This window comes from Dendrobium catenatum, unplaced genomic scaffold (assembly GCF_001605985.2).
Source record: "Dendrobium catenatum unplaced genomic scaffold, ASM160598v2 fragScaff_scaffold_124, whole genome shotgun sequence".
Classification (NCBI taxonomy): domain Eukaryota; kingdom Viridiplantae; phylum Streptophyta; class Magnoliopsida; order Asparagales; family Orchidaceae; genus Dendrobium; species Dendrobium catenatum.
The window spans coordinates 356,953-373,080 of record NW_021318586.1 but is presented as its reverse complement, the minus strand read 5'-3'; the positions used below and the strand labels follow the sequence as shown (position 1 = coordinate 373,080).

Sequence of the window (16,128 nt, the reverse complement as noted above, 5' to 3'; positions counted from 1 at the left end):
GGAACTATGATACTTAAAAATTTTCATGATTTTACAAAACCCTAATTCTTGGAACTTGAAATTTCATTATGAAATTAAATTATCTTCCTATAGAAGCTTTCTAATGCCATTAGGAAGCTTTCTTACAAAGTCATTTTGAAAATATACAAAAATTGAAGAAAACCCTAATTTTTGAAATCTACAATTTTTAAGAAATCATCTTATTTTTATGCTTAGAGTCATCCCCTAAACCTTCCCTATCATTTTCTTAAAGAAATTTGAAGTTTCTCTCAAACCTTAGATTTTTCCCTAAAAGAAAACTCTACAAAAGCATGAGAATTCTCTTGAATACAACTCACCTTAACCTTCCTTTAGTCTTCCCTACAATTTCCTCCACGATCGGCCTCCGTAAACCGCCCCTAGGGTCGTTGTTCGCCTCTCCCGTCCACCTTCCCGTCGCTCTCCCTTCCGCTCGGTTTGGCGGCACGAAAAAAATGGGGATCGAATGCATTTCGGTCCCCTAATAAGAGTGGATGGCTCACACTAATTGCACAAAGTCCTAAATGCCCTCACTTATATTATCTCCACTTAAATGTCATTAAGGGTAGTTTTGTCATATATAAATTCTATGAATTTTAACTTTCAAATTATGCAAAATTCAATATGTGTTCTTTATACCGATTTGCTCAGAATTTTGCATATTATTTTATAAAATTTATTGCGTGAAATTCTGACGAATTTGAAATTTTGCCTACATTCGTTGTGGCGCATCGAAATGCGTGTGGCACTGAAGATTGATATTTTTTCGAGTTTTACAGGCAAATTTTTCTTATTTTCATTACACAGACACTCCTGACAATACGGATGTCTACCATAAGCTATTTCTGCCACGCCAGACGCGCTAATATAGTCATTTTTGCAAAAGGATGCAATTCAGATGATTCCGGCTTTTGTTTAACACATTTCAAATGGCATTTTTATGATGTAACATCTTCCGCTTGCCATTTCCATCAAACTTGGATCAAGTCAACCTCTAAGAAATTATCAAAGTCAACACCTTACTTTGATACCATATATTAAAAAGATGTGGCTAGAAATCCTGGGTTGTTTCTTCCTCCAATGGGTATTTTTATACACAAAACAATATAGAAATCAATGAAAAGTATACAATCTTAAAAAAAAACTAATTATAAATTAGTACAACCCAAAAATTGTTTTGACAGACACATATTTCCCCCTGAATGGTCACCAATTCAATTCTCAGGTACTTCTCATTCCTTCTCATATCATAGAAAATAATAATGACCAATTCTCCATGTTTTTTCTAAGAATGTTTAAAAGGGTCACAAATGAATGAAATTTTGCCAGCTGTCAACCACAACCTTGCAAACTTAATATATGTATGAGGAATAGTATGCTTACATCAAAATGTTCTTAAAGTTGCAAAAAAAAAGTGTATTAATTCTATATATATCAACAATTTCAGTACAACTTAAGACGCTAATCATGAAATCTTATCGCACAAATCAACTCCAACAAGATAAGAATAACCAGGAAAATTTACATACGCTAAATATACATTTGAAGAACATCAAGCTAACAATAAAAATAAACAAGGGAATATGCATAAGAAATAGCAATGTTCAGCAAGACTAGAAGTTAAGCACAAAAGACATACTCTGAGATAGCAATGTTTACTGCAGGGTTTCCTGGTTTCTTCAGGATCAGATCCATAGGGCTGTTTCTCACTCTGTCAAGCAAAAGGTGCCAATTAAACCGGCAAACACTTCATCATTCTTGTAAATAACAGTCATTGGAATAACTGACTCACTGCAGTAATAAGATTTTGAGAACAACCATGGAGGCGGCAGTCAAAAATCTGTTGAAAATAATATTACCTAGCAATGAGCAAAATTGCGCAAAAATTTGAATCACAGCACAATCTTCTAAAGAAAGATCAAAATGAATAAAAGAAAGTACCAAGCATCGCCGGCAAAATAGATTGTCAAAGGAATCCAAAGCTGCATTAAGAGTCTTATCTAGATGTGATTTAGACTCGGACTCACTTGAAACTTCAGCCTTTCTAACACTATTTTTATTGTACTTTTCTAAGAGAGCTTCATATCTTTCCTGCACATATAAATGAAATGAACAGATGGGGGGGGGGGGGGGGGGGGGGTGCTCTATCACTATCCTAGAAGATCCCTACTCAATTAAGAATGAGATATCAACCATCTATACATTCACTATTTGACCGTTGAACTTTGATTATGCTACATATTAATCATAAGGATAATTGCATTGGTATTGCTTGATCAAGTGTTAAATATAATGTATTTTCTTAAGTGACAATTCAGTTACCTGGATTTCCTCGGGTAATGCTTCAATGGAGTGACAGAGGATGTGCATGACTTCTTGATTTAGGCCATATTCCTGAATCGCCTTCCTGCAACGATGATAATGTCAAGTTACACATTATATGTTTTAACTAAAAAGTTTAAAAAATAAGATATGGAATAACGGGTGAAAAATCTCCCTCTGCCCTTGTAATCATTATATGCAATTGATACAAATGCAAAAATGCGTAGTAAAGTGAATGCAATATGCATTTAGAGAATGTATAGTAAAATAAATACAAGGAAACTATTTTTCCTTCTGTTCGGGTATGCATTTAGAGAAAGTGCAGTAAAATGAATGCGTGCATTCATATTTCTCGAAGTTGTTTGGCTGCCTGTAAAATAAATGCAAGGAAACAGTTTTTTCTTCTGATGGGATATAAAATTTTAGGGATACTCTACTGATATATAATAATAAACTTACCTCCTAAATAATTTTAATTTTAATTTAATATTGCCAATTTTGCAACTATTGAACAATATCTATCTTCAAAATGCTGGCATCAAGAATAGTTACTTCTAATGCAACACTCTTGTTTACTTGATAAAAAGTAGCTTAGTGGAAACATTTATGAATTTTCAACTCTAATCAAAATCAACTAGGAAAACAAAACTATGACATAGAAACAACTAAATCAAAATCAATGCACATTTTTTGAATTTTTTATAAATATAGACTTTCAAATTTGCATCAGATGATGGTAAATATTTGGATAATTGGGCCATTCAAGAGATAAGAGGGCCATTTAGGGGCTTGAAAATCTATATATGTTCCTCTTTATTATAATAATACAAAAAAATTTCAGAATATCAAAAAAGTGTTGCCTTACTCAGGTTGAAGGATAAAATAAGTTTCACTATATGGTAATTCTCCTGTCAGTTGGATGTTCAAGCACTGCATGCTTGAAATAAAAAAGCAGAGGGAATCACAAAGGCCAACCCCAAACATCAGTTGCTTATTAATCCTGCCCTCTTTTCTCAGCATTTTTTAAGGCAAACTTAAAATGGATTTGTAACTAAAACCATAAGATGCATGAGTCAAACAACCTTAAGAGAAGAACAGTTCAACTGAAATGGAGCATGATATGATAGATGGAGCGTTGAAATGATGCTTGGTTTCCGCAGAAGTGGTTATCACAAAAAATTAGGCTGCATGTGCGATGCAAATTAAGGCTTCATTTGGGACGTCTTTTTTACTGTTTCTTAAAAAATATTTTTAGTACAAAAGTTGAAGTTTTTGTACTTAAAAGCTGCTTTAAGAAGCAGCAAAAAAACTGTCCCAAACGAAGCCTAAAGCTCACCATAGAATCTGGTCTTCTCCTTCAGAGAAGTCATGTTTCTCATCCTCTGGCTCCACAATCTCTTCTTCACTATCACTACATATAAGCGTCTCATTCCCATATGGATCATAATATATCTGCCTCCTTCCAAGAACAGACTGATCCTCTGCCATTCTTTGATTCCTGTGTTGTGTCACCCAAACTTTTAATAGAAAATAGCAAAAAATATAAATATGTGATACAAGATTGGAATACATTTATATCAGGATATTGTGATATGTTTGTGCCAAGATGGGAAAACAACTAACAAGTGTTAGAAGGAAGATGCTTAATAGTTAAGGGCATTAAAAAATAAAAAACTAAAAATACATAAATGCTCAAAAATATTCATTGGTGGTGTTTTCTGTTACTATTAAAATGTCCTATACTCGAGCATTCATTTTGTAAATTTATTCACCCAGTCTGAAACAAAACGTATCACAATATCCAGATTTAATCTTTTTTTTTTCATGATAGAGGACAGTAGAAATGCAATGTTATAATGGAGACCACAAGAAATAAAACACAATTAAAAAAGTTCATTATGAGGAATACAAAGTCTCCCCCAACAATAACAAATTCCAGGGAAAATTAAAAGTAAGTATATCAGCGAGACTACATAAGCGACGCAAAGCTAACCTAGTCAGGAAAATCCAAGTAGTGTAGGCGGGTATCTTCTCCACAAAAGGAAGCTTATTGAGACGAACCACGCTCTTCCCTCCACAATTGCTTCCGAACACAATCGAAGCCGACGCTGAAATCTCCTCCTGGCTACTAGCAATTTCCTTATCTGGCTCACACGCGCTAAGCAGACAATGAGGATTCACCAGCCTAACCGAAAGCAAATTTTCTGACTCCATGGGCTCCCGCACCTCTTGCTTCTCCTTAGCCAATTCGAATATATGGGAAGTGTGAAGCCTCAGGCTCTTCCTATTCTTCAGTATCTTTTCCTATTATTTTCAGAATAAAATCGCACTCAATTTCAGAGGTTTTAGAGAATTGGTCAAAAATGATAAGAGAGGAAGGATTACCCGAACTGCAATCACTCGAGAAGCTTGCACTTGCTTCTTAAGTTGGGAAAGCTTCCATGAGATGCCGGCAACGTATTCCTTGTCCTGCTCTCCCGAGAGAAACAAAAAAAAATGGTCGGAGAGATTGAGAATGGTTTAAAACGGGTATCGTTCATCTGGTATAGAATTATAAAAAGAGATTCAAAATTCGACCTTTGATCGGCTCGAAGAAGAATCGCTGGCTCTAGAGGAGGTAACCATGGCCGCCGCTGGAGGGAAGGGGCCTCCTCAGTCTTCTAAGCGGAGAAATGAATCCGAGTCCTTTTTTACCGAAAGAGGCCTTCTCTTTTTCCCTTGAAAATTTTACATCACGCAATTGCAGGTGTTACGAGGCTAGGCAGCAGTTTAGGTATAAGCAGATCGTTTTTTTTTTTTTTTTTTTTTTTTTTTTTTTTTTTTTTTTTTTTGAGCATAGAGTTGCTAATCAAAATATTAAAAATTGTTCATCCTGTCGAAAAAAAATAAAGGAAGCCATCTAAAAATGTTTGAAAGAAAAGGTAACTGGATTCAGATGATAGAAAACATTTAGATAGTCGAAATTAGAGTGACGGACATAACACATTGTTGCAAAGGGAAAATTATTAGGTGCGGATACGGGACGTTCGGTCATCCACTTAAAATTTGACGCGCATAGTGGATATGTTGGATTTAATTTTACTTTATATATTTAATGTGTCCACTGAACTTTAAGTCAAGCACACCAAAAGCGTAGCCAATGCGCATGTAAAGTGCAGATGAAAGTGTGAAACACAGTGAAAGCGCAGTAAAAAAGAGCAACAAAAGAGCATTTAAAGCGCAACTAAAGCGCGCACTGGTAAAGCGCATATAAAAAACGCAACAAAAGAACTGTCAAAGCTCAATTAAAAAACAACTAAAGTGCAAGTAAAGCACAGCTAAATAGCACAAAAAGCATAACCAAAATGCACTTCACCTGTCAAATTTTAAGCGCATGACATGACGTATCTTTATATCCAGTCTTCGCACCTAATAATTTTTCGTTGTCAAGAGGACCTTCCAACCTACTAGAAGTAGTGCAAAGATGCTTTGAACCAAATATTTTATCATTTTGTTCTTTCCAAAGATATAAATAGATAAAAGGTAGAGATTCTTAGCATCAGAAGTAGGAGAATCCAACTCATGAAAAATATCAAATAATTGGAGCAAATTTGGTCTCATAAGAAACTGAGACAAGTGAGGAATAAGCCTAGGCACAACACACAATCTGTGCTAACACTCAAAAAACAAATGAGAGGTATTTTCTGTTGCTGAAAGACATAAAACTCATTGCTAGTCAGTAACAATATTCATTTTGACAATATTTTTTTTGCAATTTTAAGCCCCTCAAGTGTAACAATTTGAAAATAAAAAGTATTTTAAAATATAAATTTATGAATTTTTGTTTGAACTTGAGCGCTTCGGCGTTGTGCTTATAAGTGTTGCACTGTTAGGATTGAGAGCATAGTGGCACTAAAAACAGTTTTTGCCACTGTTCTACAATAATTCTAGATTTAACATGCGGCACTAGGCCGAAACTCTGAGGTGCTAGGCTACTAACAATATTTTATATATTTGTTTTAATCTAAATATCCATGTCATTCCATCTCCCTCACGCTCATTTCTGCTTAGATTGGCCAAGAAGGAAGGGGAAGAGTGAAAATGAGAGGAAGCTCTCTAGAGCTTTTCAATATGTCACTTATGTTATAAAAAAAGTGTCATATTCATTTTAAGTGACTAAAGTCTTACTCATATTTTTGATGATTTTAATTTCTACTGATTTTATCTCTCCTAAATTTGTCAAAAATACATTATATCTTAATTTCGTAAGTTTTCATAGTGTAATTTTTGATATTTTATATATTTTATCATTTTGATGATTTTATTATATTTTCACTAGTTAAATTTATGTATAAGGATTTCTCTGTGAAATGGGTAGGAAATTGTATACTAAAAAAGAGTTGAAAAGCAATGTATTATGATTTGATATGATGAATTGAAATATATGATATGTTGAAATGATTGATATGAATTATAATGTAATACTGAGATGTGATGTTGTAATATGCTACTAATTTGACTAAAAGAATGTATTTTACTGATATTGCTCTTATAGAAAGTGATATATATATATATATATATTAGCCCCACGAGATACCCTAAAAGATTCACTTATGGGAGTAATAAGTGTTGCAAACTTGATCCAAGCACTGTAATTTTGATGATAACAAACATTATTGTGTCTGCTACTACTTTCTCCTAATTTTTTTATATTTTATTTTGTTTTTATGTGTACTAATGTTCAGGAAATCACTCAACTGTTTACTAGCAATTTTGATTAGCTCAATACTAGGTAGACTAGGGTTATAGTCAGTCTTCATTTTATTTTATATTTTTTCCTTTGTTTGAGTCATATCATGTAATTGGGTGGATATCTTTGCTGAGTAACCTTACACACACAGGAGGAGAGAGAAAATGTTTTTGAAATATTTTTTTAAGTATATCGTACCGTATGATTTTTTGCTTCATACTATACGACCTTATTTCGTACTGTACGATTTTTAATTCGTATTGTTCGATCTGTTGTGCTCTATCAAAATCCTAACCGCTAAAAGTTAAGAAAGATATTGATTCTGTGCTAATCGTATAGTACGCCCTAGTTAAAATATTTCTTAATTAATCTCTCAATATCAGGCAATCAAATCATGGACAATTACTGTGATCGATCGTACTGTATGATATAGTTCATACTATACGATTACCCGTATACAAAATATATTTTCCTAGAGATCGTACCAAACGAAATTCATAATTTGTGTATCGATCGTACTGTATGATGTGTACAGTCATTGCGATCGATAGTGTACAAAGTTGACCATCCTAAGGATTGTCCCAAACAAACAGAAGGAATTTCTGCAGTTTGTATTATAGCGATGTTTGATTGTACTGTACAAAATGTTATAAAAGTTGAACATTTTGTCTGAACGATCTTGCTGGACGAGTCTGAATTACATTGATCGTATTGTACGATAAGTTTATCGTACTGTACGAATAGAAGATGGATCTCTTGAAAATTAGAGTTTCTTGAAGCTCACTACTTAAGGTTTTTTAATACTCCTATTTGAAAATCTTTGGTTAGACTTTAGGAGAGAGCCCTGACGGAGAAAAGAATGAGAGCTTTATGAGTGAAAAGAGGGAGATTTTATGAGGGAGAAGTTGTGAGGAGATTCACAAGGTTGCTCCAAGTAAGAATCTTGCCTAATATCTACAAACATATACCTGGATTCTCTCTTTTAAAAGGGAGAAGTTTGGTTTGGCTTCTTTTTTTTCATTTTCTGTTTAGAAACGGAGAAATTTTTTTTTAGTCATTGTTTGGATTTGACGCTTCTATAGAAATGCTTTTTAAGGAACTTTATTTTTATATTGTTTTGAGAAGTTTTTTTATATTTGCTTCTCCGTTAGAAAACTCTATTTCCTAAATCATTATTTCTAAAACTATCTTTTACAAAAAGAAAGGAATAACCAAACAGACTCTAAATAAATGACACACATTATTATAAGTCACTTGTCATTCGCTTAAAGGATGGAACTAAAACATTCTTATCAAGTTTAGTTGATAAATATTTTTTAATATTATTATATTGATTAATAGTATTTTTTTCGTTAACACTAATGCTAGTTTTATTATTATTACTATTATCCATTGTACGAAAGGGCCCAAATTCAACTCATCTTATCGGATTAGAAATTTAGAAGGATCTGATAAGAACATAGCATAATTTGGAAGCTTTAGCTGAATGACCAATAATATTCAAGTCACTGATGCAACTATAGAACTGTTCGGCAGTCTCGGTTATGACCCTAACTATGGCACCAGGGCAGTGAAACGTGTGATCCAGGAGAATGTGGAGAATGAATTGGCTAAAGGTATCCTTAAAGGGGACTTCAAGGATGAAGAAACCATAGAAGTGGATACAGAGCTCACTGCCTTCTCCAATGGCCAACTTCCCCAGCAAAAGTTGGTTTTTCGGAGGCTGGAACCAGGTTCCTCAAATAAACCATCGACTGAGAATCAAAAGGCTTTCTTGCCAAGCAGATAATTAAATTTTAGTGAGCTTTCTTGTTGATTACATGTACTGTTAAGAGTAAATCTATGCAAGTATAGTTGTATTCTATTTAGTTGTTTATATCTTCTAAGTTTCTTGTTTTCTAAAATCAATGGGTTCATTTTTTAATTGATAGTAAATATACTAATTGATGGATCGTGAATCCAATGAAAGATTATATAATATATACATGCCACTTATAAATATTTCTTGTTCTCTGCAATCAAGAACTATGTACAATTTTTAATTTGAAGTCATATAACTTTTTGCATGGACTATTAAAGGGAGAAATTACATGAATAAGACAAGTGGATAGATATAATGCATATCAATTAGAAAATGGAGGGAGTAAGATTCATACTAATATGCCTATGAGTTTATTACAAATTAGTTGGAAAGACTTTGAACGATGAGGATGATGGTGGTTGATAGCATTTATTTTTCATTTTTTCATGGAGATGGATGGATATATGGCATAAAACAAATATAATAACTATGCCTTTCAAAAAAGTGGGGGCAAGGATGAGTGAGAGAGATGGTCATGAGGAGATTGCAGCTAATTCAAATGACAAAAATATTTTTCCTTAAAAGTTTATTTCATAAAAATTAAAATAAAGTTTTTATGAGATCAATTTTGTCATATTATTTTTTCCCTAAATTATTAAAAAGAATAATTTCTTGAAGGAATTTTTTAAAAAATATCAATTCACACCCCCCCCCCCCATTCTATGCACTTCTAGTTCAAGTATGTCGAACAACCCACATTTAAACTTTCAATTACCATCAAAGCGGGTCTCAAATTAGTGATTTAAAAATCTTTGAGAAAAATATCCATAGCACACCTAGGGAATAAAAATATTGTGGAGGGTTATTCAGTAACCCATTCATCATTGTTTGATAACATTCTCTTCGATTTTTTGGAATGTTTGTATGTCAACATGTCTACAATTAATCAACAATCACATCCGGCATATGATACAATAAGGATATTATGAACTCTCTAGATTTGTGAGGTGTTAAAATTTAATAACTTTTTAATGAATGGAGTAATGAGGATAGAGACTATGTACAATTGAATGCAATATAGTTAAACTATTTTTTCTATGCACTTAAATCAGAAGACGATATTGATTTGTACTTGTACTACTTGAAAGAAAAATCCGAGATTGATTATGCATTATTACGAGGGTAAAAATGAGGTTAAGATATCTCATTTAAACTTACTATTGCATGATTATGAATAATTCTATATGAAACAAAGTGAGACTATCTCTGACATGTATACAAGATTTACTAAGATAGTGACATCCCTACATGCTTTAGGTAGAGAATTATCAAATTCTAAAAAGGTTAACAAAATACTTCGTTGTTTGCCAGATAATTTTGATGCAAAGGTTAGTGTTATTTGTGAATCGAAAGGCTTAAATGTTTACTCAATTGATAATCTACTAAGCTTTTTATTGCCTATGAGCAAAATGTAAGCAAAAGATTATAGGATGTTGGAAAGAAAAGCAAGTAGAAGACCGTGGCACTGAAGGCCGATGACTAAAACAACAACAACGTAGAATCAGATGGTACTGATGATATAACCCCTATGATAAGACAATTCAAAAGCTTCCTAAAATGGAAATAAAAGCTTGATTTTCCACTGCCACACATTGATATCTTCATGGATAAGACCTAGCACTAGAAATTTCTTCCATAAGCTATAATGCACTTTGATGGTATGCATGAAGACTATGTTTAGATACTTTATATAAGATAATAATATGGATATTCTAAAATGGAGTGTCTCATTTTAAAGAGAGCAAAGGTAAGGGAAGCAAATTCACTAAAAGTTTATCTGATATAACTTGTTTTGAATATAGGAAGCCAGGGTATGTATGAATTGATTGCCCTAACTTAAAAACTCACCCCACCAAGGATAAGGGTTAAGAAAGACTAATTTCGAAAAGGGAAAACAAAAAATGCAGAAGACTTTCTAGGTAAACTTTTCCTTAGATTCATTAGAATAAAAAATGGAGGATGAGGTAACAAAAATGTGCCTTATGGAAAATGATACTAATTCTGATCAAGATAAGGTATGTTAATTATCCTATGATGAGCTCTTTGCTATTTCTTAAAAAATTCATGACTCATATAGGAAGCTTAAGAAATAGTATGCAATTTTAAAAATTGGGGTTTTTTTTTTTATTTGGAAGTTGAACATGACATTATAGTTATGGAGCATGATAGTCTAAAAGCTACATTCTACTTTAGATAAGGAGCATGCTTCTCCACCACATAAATTTGATGAATTAAATAATAAGCATATTGAATTAACTAAATTGCATACATTCTTGAAATCTAAGCATGTTGAACCATAAGAAGCATTCAAAGAATTAGGAACACTGGCAACAGAACTATACCCAAGTGAGTATGCATTAAAATTTTAGGTTAAAAGTTACAAAAGTGATAATAAATATTTAAAAAAAGTATTTGCACTTCTAAATAATTCGCAACTATTTTTATTAGCACAAAAGCCTTAACTTACACTAGCACAACATGCACCCACTAGGACACATCATGCATCAACTTATATCCCTAGAAAGAGGAACAATACCATACATAGATTAGTGAATTCATTCCATGGGGTTAGGCGTTACTCATGTGGCATGGTAGGACACATAGCCCACACTTTCTATGTACATTGTTGAACACATCATGTGTGGAGGCATAAATCATTTGCATTATAGTATAAAATGCATCTCAGTCATCCATTAAAGTATAAGGTGGAACCCAAACTCACTTGAATTACCAAATCTAACCAATTATTAATCTTATAGGGATAATCTCACAAAAGATCTTGAGAGAGCATGTGGTACATAGACAATACTATTCAAGACAAATAACAATAGGTATGAAGCAATTATCCTTGGGGATCCAACGGATCGTCCCAATGGATTTGAGTATTCTAGTTTGGCCTAAAACAATGAATTTTGGGTTTAGAATATTTAGGTTTTGTTTGGTCAATTATAGTTGAGTTGGTCAACCAGAGTTGACTAGGGGTTAGGGTTAGGTCCAACTCATTCAAATTCACATTTGGAGCTTGTTGGATAACATTTTAGGTTATGACATGGTTTATATGTATGAAATGTATATTTAATGGCTTAAGTGTTGATTTGGTCAACCTAGGTTGACTTGATCAACCTAGATTGATTTGATCAACCAAGCTTAACCAAGGCTTGAGTTTAGGTCCTATTCACTCCAAATGGTATTTGAAATTTGTTGAAAGTAGTCTTGGCTCATGGCATGATTGAGCCATAAAGGGTTTATTCAAAGGTTTATTTTTAGGGTTTTAACTTCTTGGTCAACCATGATAAACCATGGTTCACCAAGGGTTCAATCGGGTTTATTCATGTATAATTTAAGTTTTGGAAACATTTGAAGGCTTTGGTGGGGTTTAGGTAGGTTTCTATGCATGAGTAAGGTTTAGGGTTAAAGAGGTTCTTTAATGGTCAAAATGACCAATTGTGGTCAACTTAGCTCATTCAAGGGTTCAACATGATCCATGTATCACCATGAATGATTATTCAATGCATAGGATAACAATCCATGCCTTGGATTGAGTAATTCAATATGATTCATGCATATGAAGGGTTTATGTTTAAAAGGGGTTCATAGGTCAAACAAGGTAAACCTAAGTCAACCATAGACTCAAATGAGTTCAAATCAATGTAATGATGACTATGAACATATTCAATGAGTTTCCAAAGGGTATCAAGGAAATTTACATGAAGATGCCATGTTAAATGGTATAAGTTATAAATATTTGAAGGTTTTTGTTTGCTTGGGATATGCTTTGAGTTTTAGGATTTAGAAGGACATGGATGCCTCCTAAATGGTTAGGTCTAAAGGCATGCTTAATTAATATGTAAAAAATCAACCACAATTTTATCTAGGGTTTTGAACCAATTGAAAATTCCTCTAAAAAAGTGAAAAGTCTAAAGGCTTTAGGGTTTAGATTTGAACACTAGATTTTAGGGTTTGAAGTTTGAAGCTATGTTTGGATTTGAATTTGATTTATGGTTGAAGTTTATGGTTGATTGAAGAGTTTAAGATTTTAAAATACTCAGATCATTTGCCACCATTTTGACCATCAAAGGTGATTGTCAAATAGCAGATTTAGAGTTTTATGTTCGAATCAACATGCTAGAGCATAATGATGAGTTGGATTGAAGCTATGAAATGGAGTTGAAGGAAATGAAAACCATGCCTAAAGCTTTAATTTAGGTTTTTGACCTCAAACAAAAATGAGGTGAACAAATCTGTGTATGAATATTCTCTTTCAAATATTCTTTTGCTCTTATGCATTCTTTATTTGTATTGCCTTTAACTTTAGTAGTACTTTCATCTAATAACCAATGCTTACCTTTGAACTAACAAAGATAAGTATATTCCTCTCATTCTCCTTGCCCTCTCTCTCTCTAAAGCAAAGGGATACTTATCTCTCTCCCTCTAAATCTCACCCCCTCACTCTAGCTCTCTTGCTCTATCTACCCCCATTTCCCCCTCTCTAATAGGAAATAAATCTATCTTTTCTGAACACTCTCTCCCTCTTTCCATTTTTCTTTTTAATTACAATAAAATGTTTTTATTTTAGTTTATATGTTCTCATTTAAAAGAAAGTAAATATTTGAATTATTTGATGGTTTATAACTATTGTCATACAGAGCCCTACACGGGGTCCTGGTTGGGTACCCACGCTCTGCGCTAGCAGGCTTTGCCCACCCATGCCCACCTATGGTGACTTTCGGGATGTCATACCCACCCACACCCACCCAATTTTCACGCTTCTTGAATGCAGTCTGCCACGGATTAATTGCCTTGAGTTTTTTGCCATTTTTTCTGACTGCAAACTTTCAAGCCACATATCAAAATTTATCGTAGTCATGATGCGGTTCAGTGTTGCGCACTGTGTAGTAATGATTAATGTAATATACTGTATGCATATGGTAATTAGTAATGTAAATTAGTTTGTCCGCTGATGTTGAGTACTCACCCATACCCACCCACGAGGTCATGAGCGTACCCATACCCACCCATGCCCATTGGGTATGGGTGGGTGTGGGTATGGGCACCCAATGCAGGGCTCTGTTGTCATAGGTTTATTTTTTATTTTGTTACTAATTAATATATTTATTGTTTAATTCTTAACCATGATGATATGCTGTTCATCTCCATACATCAATGCATCATACTAGAATTATAATTAATTAATTTATTTTCAACTTATTGGTATAAACATCTATAAAGAGTTAAGAGGCACCAAAAATCAAACTTTTTAATATTTTAACAAATTTTTATTTTCTTAAATTTGTCAATGTGGGTCCTGAGCCTAAATGAAAAGAAGTTGGCCAATATTTTAAAAAAATCAATTTAGGACCTCTCAATGAAAGCTTTCTACTCCATCACTATGCCTACTCTTGATTTCTACTGCTAGTAATGTCAGATGTCTTTCACCTATAAATTTGAATTCAACAGCAGAGCTATTTCCTTATCACACGTTAATAGCTTTGACTATAAAATGCATCTGCTCATCACAAATAAAAAAAAATAAAAAAATTAAAAATAGTTATTAATTGAAAAAATTAAAAAGATCAATTCTGCTTCAATTGTTCTCTCATTACCAGAATCTACAATGCTTCATTTCCTATGAGTATTTGGTTATTCAAAGCTTACATCTCTCCTTGGAAGGAGCCTACCTCTAAAGCATCTAAGTTTTGGAAACAACTTTGCAGGGACGCTTTATTGGCTAAAGAATGTTTTCATTTTAAAGTTTCTGCTACTTCCAAATTTTCTTTATACTGGGATCACTGGTATAAGGATAAATGCCTCAATGAGATTGCGATATTTTCTTCCTTTCTTAGCTATTTCCCTCTTAATGATAGTATTGCTGTGATTCTTAAAGATGGTAATTGGTCTCTCCCTGCGAACTTGCCTGAGAATGTGAATAGGGCTTTTACTGATATTACTGTTGCACAGGGCTCCCATGTTAATATTTTTTGGGGTAATGGTAATCATTGCAAGAATAGAGATTATCATAAGTATTTCTTTAAAAATTATGAGAAGGTGAATTGGTGGAAATTCGTTTGGCATAAAAGGCATGTTATCAGATACTCCTCGTTTTGCTGGATGGCTATTTGTGGGGGTTTAAAAACTGCTGATTCTCTAAGAGCTAAAGGAATTATGGTGGAGGCTAGATGTGCTTTATGCTGTCAATATTCTGAATGTATTAGTCACCTTTTTTTCGAGTGTGATTACTCTTTTTCTGTTCTTTCTAATCTTATGAGGAATTTGAGATTTTTACTGCTAAGGCCTAACATCCTTCAAATTTTTGAATATATTGAGGATACACATACTAAATATAAGGAATTCTAGTTCCTTATCATTTGTTGCTCGGTATATCATATATGGCGTGAGAGGAATGATAGAAAATTTGGTGCAAAATATGCCTCTTCCAATACTTTGGTTTACAAAATCAAAGCCGCTGTCTTCTCTAAAATTCTGAACTGGAAAGAGGTAGTAAATCTGATGGAACTGCTGTAGCTTTCTCGGTTTATCTGGGATTTCCTGTATGTGTTTTTTTCGGTAATTCTGGTTTCTCGGCTCTACTGGAACTTTGATGGTTGTTGTGTTGTTTTTCTGTGACAAGCTGGGTGGTTCTTCTCTGGTTTGGTTTTTGCTGATGGCAGACTGATTATTATATCGGGATGGAAGAATGGCAATGATGTAAGGATTGCCATTTTCTCCTTAGGATGACAGGATGTTTTTTCAGATTTCTTTGCAACCAGGTTGAGAGAGCGGCAATTCCTGAGCCTTTGGCTTTATTATCTTCCTCAGTCTGTTTTTCTTTTGTGTTCTTTCTGCATCTATTTTTTTTTTGTCCTTCACTCTTTTTGAGTTTTTATTAGCAAAGTTCCTTTTTTGTTTTAATAGTGCTAAGGGGATTTTGTTTCTCCCCCTTTTTTACTGGACCTTGTCTGTTTTGGCAAGGTCATAGTTTAATTTCTTTTCTGCTTTTCTTTTTTCATTACATGTAACAAGCTTATAGTAATGGAAATGGCTAATGCCACAATTTTTCAAAAAAAAAAAAAAAAAAAAAAAAAAAATTAACCTGTCTTAATCACGGTAATTTTTTTTTTTTTGGGGAATTTAATCACGGTATTTCTATAGTCTCCGGTTTAACGCACGTACTTCCCAGCTGCCAGTTCCTTCCACCCTA

The 16,128-nt window shown here is 33.4% G+C and overlaps 1 protein-coding gene across 2 annotated transcripts in view; it reads right to left on the bottom strand.

Annotated features, from left to right (window-relative positions):
- LOC110098601 (histone-lysine N-methyltransferase EZ3) overlaps positions 1-5,086 on the bottom strand; it is a 51,187-nt gene extending 46,101 nt beyond the window's left edge. For both annotated transcript variants that reach the window (XM_020825474.2, XM_028698430.1), the window contains exons 1-8: positions 4,918-5,086; positions 4,726-4,809; positions 4,334-4,644; positions 3,677-3,838; positions 2,341-2,425; positions 1,960-2,109; positions 1,811-1,858; positions 1,658-1,729 (exon numbers count right to left, since the gene is read on the bottom strand). In XM_020825474.2, coding sequence (XP_020681133.1) covers positions 1,658-1,729; positions 1,811-1,858; positions 1,960-2,109; positions 2,341-2,425; positions 3,677-3,838; positions 4,334-4,644; positions 4,726-4,809; positions 4,918-4,965 — 960 coding nt within the window. In that variant the 5' untranslated portion in view covers positions 4,966-5,086. The remainder of the gene's footprint in view (positions 1-1,657; positions 1,730-1,810; positions 1,859-1,959; positions 2,110-2,340; positions 2,426-3,676; positions 3,839-4,333; positions 4,645-4,725; positions 4,810-4,917) is intronic.
- Positions 5,087-16,128: the final 11,042 nt, after the last annotated feature.